This window comes from Rutidosis leptorrhynchoides, unplaced genomic scaffold (genome assembly GCF_046630445.1).
Source record: "Rutidosis leptorrhynchoides isolate AG116_Rl617_1_P2 unplaced genomic scaffold, CSIRO_AGI_Rlap_v1 contig9, whole genome shotgun sequence".
NCBI classification, from domain to species: Eukaryota; Viridiplantae; Streptophyta; class Magnoliopsida; order Asterales; family Asteraceae; genus Rutidosis; species Rutidosis leptorrhynchoides.
In genome coordinates, this window is record NW_027266882.1 from 47,844 (window position 1) to 60,951 (window position 13,108).

Sequence of the window (13,108 nt, forward strand, 5' to 3'; positions counted from 1 at the left end):
TCTTCTTTAAGACTTTTTTTCTTTCTAGCTATTCAATTAACAAGCAATTAGAACACCTAATCAAGTCCCATTTCATCGAACAGTTGGCGAGCTATCTGTCGAACAAACACTCAATAGACTACTACTTCTCGAAACTGGGTGTTTCAGCACTGAATCCAAACATCCATTTTCACAAGGCAGCCATAGCCAGGATCTGAGCTTGAATTGGAGAAACCCCAACTAGATCTAACCAATGATTGTTGGGTCTATCTCGAATCGCTTCTAGTCAATAAATTAATCGCTTCTAGTCAATAAATTTGGGAAATTTAAAAAGTGGGATTATAAGCAAATACTACTATGGAAAGTACTGAAAGTTCAGAATAGGGAGATGATTAGATGAAGAAGATGAATACAGGTTCGAAAGAAATCAAAATCTGTTGTTGGGACTTGGGATCGGTCGAATTGTTCTCTTTATTTCTTATTCTACTTTAGCAATTGGGTCCTTATACTTTATTTTGTTTTTAATGGATCCTCAGACTTAGTTTTATTATTATTATTATTATCATTATTTTATTAATTGTGCGGAATGTACGACTTAAACCCATCACCTCATTTTAAGTTATAAGGTGAGATTCTGGTGGTATACTATTATTAATACTATTATTATTGATAAAAGTATGTATTTGGTCCCCATTTTCGACGTGGTCTAGAAAAATCCTACAACTTGAAAATGTTTTAAACAAACTTACAATTAGGAATTGTATTACATAAGCCTACAACTCGAAATTGTCTGCAACTCGGAAATATATATTTTTTAAATCTAACTAGAATATATATTAAACAAGCCTATAATTCAAAATTATATTAAATAAGCCTGAAAACACAGAAAAAATTTGCAAGTATTTTAATACTCAATGCCAATGTGAAACATTTTATAAAGGTTTTACATCGATATGTCACTAGTAGAAAATTTTAATTTTGCCACGGTCTGATAAACGTGGCCTAATGTTAAAAAACTGTGACGGAAAGAATAGGTCACGATTTTTTGACTTTACGCCACGGTTTTAAACAGTGAAATTTGTTGTCGTGGCCTTAGGTATATGGCACCATTTACATCCATTTTCCGCCAGGGTTATAGAACATCATGGTGTATAAAAATCCATCCAGTTAACTCCCTATCTCCTTTTATGTCACGATTTTTTGACCATGACCGTTGTTTGTCACAGTTATATAACCTTGCCCTTTTTGTTGCCACGGTTATACAAAAATTATTGAAACGGTTTTACAACCGTGGCATATTAATATAGTACTCCAGCAACATAATTGTGGTCCCGATTCAGAAATCGCCTTCATTTTTAATTTTTTACGTAGATCTATTCTATCAAAAATAGATTCATAACTATTATATGCAAAACACAATTTAATACGAATAATAAAAACATAAATAAAAATAAATAATTTACATATAATTAATTCTGTTAGTACTTCAAACTTATCACAAAAAATTATTCACAAAAAGGTTAATCTCATGTGGAATACGAGTAAAGCTTATCATATAAAAAAGGTGAATCCATGCATTCTGATCAGCTCACAAATTAAGATCAATTCTAAATCCTTGTACCTGCAAAAACAAACAATTAGATATATGATTTTCAAGTAGAAGTAAAGGTTATCACAAAATTGAAATCCAGTACATGCATAATGCAAATATAATATATACAAATCCTGCAGATTGTATCTTTAATCTCACTAGAAAATAATTTAACAATAATATTTAGACAAGATATATGCTATATGATTTCAGAATATAATTAATATATATAGCCATGCATCACCATACATACCGGATTCGGGCAGCCAAACTCTGCAATATACTCGTGGATGATCCATGGGGATTCAGTCTTTAATTTGGATTTGCATTTGGATTTAGATACGCCTTTGTACTCTTGGAAGAAATTCTAGCGGACTGGTAATACAATATCTTCCTTACACCTCTATCACCTTCTCGAGTTGTGAAATTTCTAAATTTACCAGTGAGTTTCCAATAAACGTTAGGGACAGTCCTTTTAAAACTGTCACGTTTTACATCTTTTTGCAGTTGACAAAAGAAGAACCAATAGTTCTTCAACGATGTTTCAACTAAAATTTCTTAATATATATACATATTTAAGAAGAAAATAATGAAATAATACAAAACTAATCCAAAAATGATCAACCGAATACATATTTAGAACAAAATTATTAAGTCACTAACCAGGTAACTCCCACGGTTCAAGCTTGTTACAATCTTCAATGGTGACGATTATTTTGTTGAGCTCATTCAAATGGTCACCGATGACTCTGTTTCTTAGGTAGTGATCTATCAACTCGTTAATGGTTGGACATAATCTTAGGTCAATTTTGCGCTCCATGTTATTAACGAGAACAGTATCGAGGTCTAAGAGAGAGAGACGAGAAGTAATAAGAGCTAGCCTAACAAAGAGAGAAGAGCATACCAAATGTTTAGTACATATATAGTAGGAAAATTACCATAACAAAATGCATAAATCATTGCTATAGCTTTAAAGAAAAAATGGTCATTTTTCATAGGAACATTTGTTACCAACAATTAACAGTCGATGCTTTTCATCAAATCTCAAATTATAATCTTCAATACGTTTTAACATCAAGACACTATGAGATTTCAACTTAATTGTGCTAAACTAACTACATATAAATTTGATATTGCCAACGAATCTAAATTCACTATGCAATTTAAGTTGTGAATGATCAAAACATCGCTACTCCAAATAAAGAAAGAAAAATAATTGAAATATATATGAAAAGCTTTAAAGATCGATTACAATTTAAGATAATTATATTCAAAAACAGCAAAGTATTCAATTCTTATTATCAACCCAAAGATAAGCTACAAAAAATCCGAAATTAGTTCTAAGACGAACTCAAAAAACCCTTAAAGTTACGGAGCCCTTTCAATAAAACAACCAATGGTTATCTTTGTATAGCTTCAACTGAGTTTGTCAACTTTCGAACCCTAATGTAGAGTTTTGCGATCGATTGTCGAGCGTCGATCGGCGAGAAATTCTTTGAAAGTCGAGTACTTGACGATTGTCCAATTTCAGAGTGAGGGTTTGTCCAACTTCAGTGTGAGGGTTTGTCAAACTTGTGATAGAAGTGGATTGTTTTTTGAATAAAAAGAGAAGTTAAATTAATTGAAAAGGAAATGTTGATTGGCACGAGTGTCACATTTTAACTTAGCAAATTTTTTCGAAAATACCCGTCACCAAAAAATGACGTTTTAAAATGCCATGTTTTTAAGTATAATCTAGCATGGTTTACGTCACGGTTTTATTTCGTCTTACGCCTCCACGTTTGGTAAACTGTGGTCAAACACTATGCTTCACGACAAAAATCGATCTAGTTTCTATCTCGAAGCTACCTACATTAGATTATCCTTCACAAATATGGACAATTCGATTTCAATTCCAATAAAATATCATGAAGGAACATTATATAGAAAGCCAAACTAAATTATATAAGAACTTTTAATTAATATTGAATCCATAACACTAATCTGAGATGATTGATAAAGGTTACACAAACTATACTAGCTTTCTGGGATCTTTCGTCATCGTTTCTTCGACAATTCTGGGATCTTCCTTCATTATATTTCTTCATCGTTTCTTCACAATCCTGGGATCTTCTTTCATTATATTTCTTCATCATTTTTTCGATAATTTTGGGATCGTCCTTTATTAGAAACTTCTGATACATCTTCATCAGACCAAGCTAGTTTCTTTGGTGGAGACCAAAATATCAATCTCCATTCTCTCAGAATCTCGATTGTTTCCGTCAGACTCTGGGTTGCTTCCTACTCATTCATTCCATTTATCCCTTTATTTTAAAGGATACTGAAAAATCACATGTGGACATCAAGAGGTGTACTTAAAGCTGACTCCAGCTGATCTCATACCTCCAATTCATCCCATTCATCATTTTGTTGGAAAATAGAGTAGTTGAGCTCATCGATCCTTAACAAGAAAATGATCAACGTGTATAATTGACCCCTTCTTATCGTCGAGAACCTGAACGCTGGCATACAAGAAGACCTACGAACTGTCTGGAACAGTTACTATCGAGTGAAGTATTTGCGTACATTTGGATAATATAGGATGCAAACTTTCTCGATTAGGCCAGGCCAATTACGCGAAGGAAGATATTAGGATGAGTGGTAAAGAACACCTGGATCGGAATGGATTATTGGCGTACATTTGGAAACATCACACAGTTTACTGACTCGAAATGTGAAGTATCATAAACTAGACCTCTACATACTTCACTCGACCTATGCATCATTTACCACCCATTGTCATACATTCTCTTAGCATAATTGACCTATTCGGTCTGATATTCCATGTCATTGTTGCTTTTGCATGCCTGCGATGGCAGAAAAATGTGAAGGTCAATGTCAAGATATGTGAATTGGAGATGAAACCCAATTAAAATATTATAATAAAATAAAGAAAGCAGTATTAACTGCTTACCAAATATGCTACATTATAGTTATCTTGAGCTGCAAATACAATCCCAAAATCTGGATGACTAGCCTTGAACGATCTAACAGTTTCACGTACCGATCTTCACCTTAGCGAGTGTATGGCTGCGATGATAGAAAAATGCAAAGATCAGTATCAAGAAATGTGAATTGGAAATGGAAATCCAATTAAAATATAATGAAACATAAAGAAAGAAGTATTACTTACCAAACCGTTGCTCATTTGAATATGACTGAATGATTCCAGTCACACGGTGGCTATTTGGAGTAACGGGCAGTAGCTGCCTCTCCTGAAAAAGTGGATGGAGGGTTCATGTACCTGATCCTAATGTTTCTTCACACGATGGCTATTTAGGGTAACATGGAAAGAGTTGATGACTATTGATCCAACCTTTGGATCAATTTTTTGATTAACTCTACGTCCATCCCTTTTAATCTATTTTACCCTACCCAAATGCCTCTGCACTCAAATGGAATGGAGGTAGTGGCTGTTGGCTCCATTAAAAAAAGATAATTTTCTTTTTGGAATAATCGAAGATGATCGACCTACTCTTAGAACCTTATCGAGGAAGAACATATATGGCTCTGAGGTCATTCCTACCCATAGCAGCCTAAATATCTCTCCTACTGTTATTTTCTCGTCCTTAAAAAATAATCTCCACTAATGGTATGATATATTGCTGGAATGATTGTCCTCCATACCGACCTTTGGCTCACATTTGTAAACCCTCGACCTGGAAAGAAGTCGAACTGGAAAGACCTGATCAACAACAAGTCTTGACTGTTGGAATACTCTAGGTCGGAGCACCTGAAAAGAATAACAAGTAAATATTAAACAAATATCTATAGTATGTACACATAACAAATCAATTAATAAGAAAGAATGCTAAGAACATACCAATGGTACTTATTTTGTAACATGTTTATGATAACCACCGAAGAAGAGTTTCTTAAAGGCTCTTTTAAAAACCGCATCTCATTACCATCGAGATCTCTCGTAATAGAGTTTAGGTCAAAATCATTCGAGGTACGAATGACTCATTCACCAGGGAGTCGCCATGGATTTATAATATCGGTCCCAAATATTGTCCCTCGAGGAGTGAGATTCTCACCCTCCACTGTCAAAGAATTGAACCAAAAACTGAAACCCACCTTCAAGCCATGTCCTTTGACAAATTCTTGGAATTCTGCAGTGGATAATCTGGTACTCCTGCCTTCAGTGCTTTGAAATTTACATAAACGGATAGGATAGGGTCCTTGCTCTGGCAAATTGAGGAGAATATGCATTGCAGCTTCAAAGCCTGGAATTTCAGTCAGCTAAACTCTTGACAATAATTGAAATGCAATGAGATAATACAAAACATAAGTAAAAAAATTTAGAATTAATATGAAATGGTCATGAAATTATATCCATCTTACCACTGCTTCTTTAGTATAAAAATATTTTTTTGATAATGTGAAATAGTCATTTCAAAATGGTGCACCATTTTGTGGCCTGAAAAGAGAGTAAACCAACGTATTAGAAAGTTTTTACAATCCATACATAGCAAAACAGAGTTCTATTAACAACAAATCGATAGCAAAAACGAGTGATTCAGAGTAAATGCAGAGGAACTAAACCAACAACAGTTAATCATAGAGTATCTCGACGTAAATAGAGATTTATGTCCAATTCTTCGATCCTAATCAAACAACATGAGAGTAAATCAGAATACTTCCAAAAATCATTATATTAAAATCGCTTTTAATGATTACCTTCTAGGGTTCACAAATTCATTAAAAAAAAATACTTCACTTTCAAATTTTTAAATAACATAAATCAACTACACAGCCTAAAAAAAATAAATTTAAATATTCAGATTTAACCATATTTGCCGCATGTCTTTTTTTGTTTATTTGTTGAAAATCCTTGGCCGTCCTAATTATATAAAACAAGTGAGTTAATCTGAGTGCTTTAGTACAGTTGATTGAAGCACAATCTACTTTAACAACAATAAAGCAGAAACATCAATCAGTATAATAATCTGTAAGATTGATAAAGAAAAGAGTGCACGCGATATTTTTACGTGGTTCGGAATCATAATGACTCCTACATCCACGGGACCTAGTCCATAAATTGTTTTACTATTTTTGAGGTTATAAGTATATATCAGAATTTCTCCAAGTCAGTCCATGATTTCACTACACCTCTTATACAATTTTTCCAACTCCTAGTAAAACTGACTCTTGCTCTGCAGCTGATAACAATAGAATTTTCCAAACTAGTCCGCGACTAACTAAATCTATGCCCAAAGCTAAATTAGAGTCTATTTTAGCCACACTGGCTGATGGATCTTTTTCTGAAGAAGAATAACTTATAAATGAGTACACTTTTATATGTATCATTTAGAATGATAGATAAGTGTAGTTACAATTCTAATAAACTGTATACATAAAGATCTAAGATATCTTAATGAAACTCTTCGATGAAAATATTTTTCATTTTTTGCTGTCAATTCCACTATTAATATATGTTTTTTAAAAGTCCGTTTTAGCTTTTTTTCTCTTTTTTCAAGAATGATTAATCAGTTTCTTTTTAGTTTTTTGTTTTGTTTTTTTTGTATTTGATATTTTTTTAGGTTTGTCTCCTTATAAAAAAAAATTCATTAATTTTCCGTTTCTCGCTGCCAATTATGTTATTAATAAGTGTTTTTTAAGGATCAGTTTGATAGAGGGACTGAATTGGATTGAAACGGATCGTAAGTGACTTGGTCTCTATTAATTCTTTGGTGGATGGTTTATACTTTCAGAAAGAGTCAGTAGTATGCATATGGAATCCCTAAGACGATTTGAGCTTATAGCCGAGTTGGACTATTGAGCTAATGTTTTGAGGATCATCAGGCTTATTGTTGGACAATAGCAAATGAAATTTTTATTTACATATGAAGATATGTTCATAAAAAAAGAAGATATTTTTATGATATAAGAACTTCCTAAAGAAAATATCGAGGTTAGAGTTAGACTATAAGAAAATCTCTGTGAGAACAATATAGAGTATAGTTTATTTATGAGTTGATCATATAAACACTCTTGGGACACCCTGTCAATTTAATTTTAGATTAGGTCGAGGCAATCACGATTACAGTGGAGGGGTCACTGACAGCTTTCAATTAAGTCATCTTGATTGTGCTACTCAACTAAATGCTTTACTATAATTATTAATTTTTTTCTTCTATAGCATCTGTTCAAAATAAAAATAAATTAATTTGAATAAAGAGCTTCGCTGGCGCCTAGTCTAATAAATCTCCTCGCTTTTGGCAGGCAAGACTTCACATGTAATGGGATCTCCATTACCATTTGAATTTTAAGTGAAATACAAATGTTAGTTTGTACTAGGTTGATAGTATGTTTATTAAATAAAAAAAAGAAAAAAAAATATATATATATATATACTACTCATTCATATATAAATAAATGATGTTTTATGATTTTTTTCTTTTTTATTTTAAATAATTGACAGTTTGGGTATATTAATGCATTTTCGTCTCTATTTCTTCCCCCTTCACCATGGAGTGTGGATCGATCTCTCTACTCCCCATCTCTTGCTCCTAGTCAATCGATTCCTTGGTCAGACTCAAGCTCTCTCCACATTACTCTTTCACTATCTCGATCTCTATTCATATCTTTCCTCCGATCTCGAAAACTCGCTGCGTGGTAACTTGTATCTCCATAGATCCATCTTCTCTAATCAAGCAAATAGCACTACAACCAAACGAAAAGGTTTCTGAATTTATTAAACAAAAAGTTACAGAGGTTGAGGAGGAGATAAGAGAGAAACAAGAGAAGAGAGGGAGGGAGGAAAGGCCCGACGCGGTGAAGAAAGAAAGAGGAAGATGGTGCGACTGCGTCGTGCGTGGTTCCATTTTTTGATTTTTTTTTTTTGAAAATTATTAGATAAATTAGGAGTAAAAAATAGATGTAATTTGTTTTGAATATGAATGCCACATCAGCTCTGTTAATAGGCTTGACGGGTGGTTTTCAAATATTCATTATCTTAAAGGGTAAATTTGGTAAGTCATAAAAAATAGTGTGATATTAGACTTTATAAGTGTGTATTTAACCCACCCGTCATTTTCCCGTCTTCATTATATATAAAACCAAATGTTTTCTCATATATAATCTAAACAGAAATAATTTTTTTTTCGATTCATTTTGTTTTTCCTTTTCTTCTTTTTCTAGAACCTCTATTTGGCTCTTGCTCTGGTGTTGATCATATGAATACTTCTATGAAGAGAAGAACCTTGCTTAAGGTCATCCTTCTCGGTGATAGTGGGTAAGTTGCTTCACAAAAAAATAATTATTTTTGCAAAAGATAATCACATATATATTACTTTGCATATAATGTAATCTTCTGATTTTTTTTCCCTTAATTTTTAATCTTCAGAGTTGGCAAGACTTCATTGATGAATCAGTATCCTTTATATTTCCACTGCTGGTTCTCTTGGTCCTCTCTTTTATTTGATTACTAAATGCTCGATTCTTAGAAAGCTTAATTTCGTTTATTAACAAATCTGATTATGTTTGTTTATTAAGTTGATCATGACTATCAAAAAAGTTTAAGCTTTAGAACTATTAATTAGCCTTTTTGCTGCGTTTGAATTTTGTGCTATAGCTGATCGACGAACAAGAGTACGCATGCAATAGAAAGGCTTTAATAATGTGTACCCACCCAGTTAAGCCATGAATTGTTGTTAACAATTTCTGAAAAGTACAAAAAACTAAAGCATTAATTTCTTAGTCTTGCATGATGATAGCTAGGTACTCCACATTTTTTTTGAAGTACTCCACATAATTTATCATGTCATTTAATGGGAGCAAATAATTATCGGAGTAGAGTTACAATCAAATATATAAATTACTTCTTTATGTGGCCTGTACTGACAGTTAAAACTGAGGTGCACTGATTGTTATAATTTAGGGATTAGTCTCATGCAATAGAAAAGCTAATTAATAATTATTATTAAATATCATATTTTTTATATATTTTATATAAAAAATGACGATTAATTAGAGACAGAAAGAGTATAAATTATTTCTTTGAAAAACCTTAAGCATTGGATTCTTTATTTACCTCATCAATATAATCATTACATAAGGTATCCAAAATGCTCATGTTATACCGAAAAAGGATACATTACTTTTGGGAAAAGCTAGCAAAAAAAGTTTCGAAAGATATGTCGAGTATTAAGCTCAACCCCTTATTAAGATGAAATTAAATTTTAATTATTATTTTAACTTTTTATTTGAAGCCCACAAAAAGGCAAGGGATTTTTTTATTTTTATTTTAATTTGTTCAGTTCTGGCTAGTATCAGCTTTATTGAGGGTAGTTGGTTAGTAAACTGAATATAACATGTGTGCTAGGATCTTTATTATATAAACTATAAAGAACAAGAAGAACCTTTATTGCACTTTCATGTGAACTCTTAACTACAAGTTTGTAGATATGTGTACAAGAAGTTCAGTCAACACTATAAAGCTACAATTGGGGCAGATTTTGTCACCAAGGAACTACACATTGAGGAAAAATTGGTCACTTTGCAAGTGGGTATATGTCTGCAGATTAATTGCAACACTTTCCATGTTATATAATTAAATCTTAACTGATTCATTAAAAAAAATTAAATAAAACATATACTATTAATTTGATAATGTATCATTTTAATTAATGGAATCATGTAAATGGTTGACAGATTTGGGACACAGCAGGGCAGGAAAGGTTTCAAAGTCTAGGAGGTGCATTTTACAGAGGAGCTGACTGTTGTGTTCTTGTTTATGATGTTAATGTACCGCGAACATTTGATACTCTCAACAATTGGCGCGACGAGTTCCTCAAACAGGTCCGTCTTTCTTTAGGAGTATATATAGGCAAGGCTATAAAATTGGTCCCTAACGTTTTATTTTAATGTTCACTTCGTCTATAATTAATGTCCTACTTTAGATACTTAGTCTCTATGTTTGACAAATAACATTTAATTACTTGGTATCTATATTTGACAAATATTGAGCTATTTGGTCATTTTTCTCTAACATCCATAAAAAAGGACAGAATATCCCAACATTTATTAAATGTAGGGATTAAGTACTTAGAGTGGATCATGAAGAATAATGCAGATTCATATCTAGATAACACGAGCTAATATATATTCTTCTTCTTCGTGTTAATTTATATTTCCTCTTTATTAAAAATCCAGGCCGATCCGACTAATGTAGAGGGATTTCCCTTCATACTGGTGGGCAACAAGATAGATGTAGATGGTGGAAATAGCCGAGTGGTACAAACAATGAAATGTCAATTTAATTTGCTTTGAAATTAAAGTTATAAATTAATTTATGTCCCATACTTGATATTTGTAAATATATATATATATTTATTTATTTATATATACAAATCAGAGATCATCAATCATGACTTAATATAATTCTGGTAGGTTACGGAAAGGCAAGCGAGGGAATGGTGCGCTTCAAAGGGTAACCTGCCTTATTTCGAGACCTCGGCCAAAGAAAACTACAATGTCGATGAAGCATTCCTATGTGTTGCCGATATTGCGTTAAACAATGAACATCAACAAGATATGTAAGCAAGCATATACACATTTCTCTTTCAATTTTTATAACACAAAGGATTTTTATTATTTGTGATTTGAATTCGAATTGTATAGTCAACTCTATCTATGTAAGTATTATGCTTTTAAGTAATTATTTTGTGATCTCTCTATGTAGTTATTTCCAGGGTATTTCGGAAACAGTTTCAGAGGTGGAGCAAAGAGGAGGTTGTGCATGTTGAATAAAGTTTGACTAACAAATATATGTCAATACAGTGATGGAGCCATATATTCACGAAGGTGTTTCTCGATTTTTAAATTTTTTATAGAACAATCCTTAAAATCTAATAAATTTTATTTAAGTATTCACTAAATAGCTCAAATGAACCTTCTAATTTATCTTTAGTTATATTGAACCCTAGACTTTTACAGTGGCGTAGCACTGTGTAAATTTACAATTATAAATATTCAATCCACTTCTTTCAATTTCCATATTTATGTAAAATAAAAATTAGATAAGGTCAAATCTGTGTTAAGCTACATTTTGTAATTCTTTGTGATGTAAAATGTAACCTTATGTAAACCTGCAAATTTGATATCCTGATAATTTTTCTATATATTCTATATGCAGTTGTTACATACTTATTGTATTCTAAACTACATTTGGTCGAAGCTATCGATTTCAGAATCCAACGATCTATGTTTCGAGCTGGGTCGACAGATCGAAGGGTATAACTCTTTCGATGGAATTTTCCCTCAATTAATTTCAAAAACTCGAACTCCATTAGTTAAGGAGACTAAATATACAATAACTTTAGTTAATGAGTCTTATTTATTATGATGCAAAAAGCACATTTATACTACTCATCTGCCGAATTGCACTATTCCCTGTCGAAAAGGACCGGATGAGATTTGGATGCAACGAAAAAGATTGGATGTTACTTTTATGTTGTGTTACTTTTCAATAATACTTTTCTACTCGATTTGGATGTCCACTATCTATATCGAGAATCAGAATTTCAATGTATTGAGGTTAGTAGCTTAGGTATGGAAGATGGTCTCTTTAATCTTTCGACTTTTACTTGTTTGGAGGGCTAGGTTTTCATCCGAGGATTAAAGATGATCGACATACTCAGGCTCAACCATTTCATAAAACACATGAGCCCTCCTTCATCAAAGTAAAAGTAATTAATAAATTGAGCCAATAATGACTTCATTTTAATATGCTATATGGGTTCATGAAAAATCTTTGGTTGGGCTCTAATACCATCTTGAATAATCACAGTTTATCCAAAAGCTTAAGTTCAAGGATAATGGGTTTTTTGATTGGTATATAAATCAATTCACATTTTGGTGAATGGTCGATATGGGATATAGCCATATGCTAATAATTAATGTTTAAAGTCTTTGACATCCCTCTTTGTCCAGGGGGCGAACGACCTCTTTTTGGGGGAGAAGTTGCACTCAACTTACAAGCTGGTAAATGTAAAGAGGACATTGAATATGTCATGGCTGGAGAACTAGTCCTCTTTGGTGAGGAATTCGAGCTGGGGATGATGTACTGCCATCAAAAGTTCCTGACCATAATAAAGGCACAACATGGAGGTATGATATATCGTCTTGGCTGCAATTAAGGCCCTTCTACAAAACATTTGACCTCAAATGGGCCAAGTTGTTGTCGAAGCGGGAGAAAATAATCCATAGAGAGATGTTTTTCAAGTGTCGAGGGAGGAGTAACAAGGCTACATCTGTGGCGATACACATATGCTTCTTAAGGAAAGACCAAAAGGTTGTGGCGATACACATATGCTACTTAAGGAAAGACCAAAAGGCGATTGTATATTGCAAATCCAAGGACGACGTTATTGAGGTATCTCAGGCGCTACGGAAGAGAGAAATTAACTAGACTATTTTGGGAAAATGAGACAATTGAAATGATAAATAGCTATTGTATACTGACCACCCCTAGACTATGTGGAGGTCGACCCGAGG

At 32.8% G+C, this 13,108-nt stretch overlaps 1 protein-coding gene across 1 annotated transcript; it reads left to right on the top strand.

Annotated features, from left to right (window-relative positions):
• Nucleotides 1-8,787: 8,787 nt before the first annotated feature.
• LOC139885250 (ras-related protein Rab7-like) lies at nt 8,788-11,358 on the top strand. The gene is made up of 7 exons (XM_071869181.1): nt 8,788-8,846; nt 8,958-8,984; nt 10,016-10,115; nt 10,265-10,411; nt 10,766-10,846; nt 11,003-11,148; nt 11,295-11,358. Exons 1-7 carry the CDS (start codon nt 8,788-8,790, stop codon nt 11,356-11,358), a joined length of 624 nt encoding a protein of 207 aa, XP_071725282.1.
• The last annotated feature ends 1,750 nt before the right edge of the window (nt 11,359-13,108 follow it).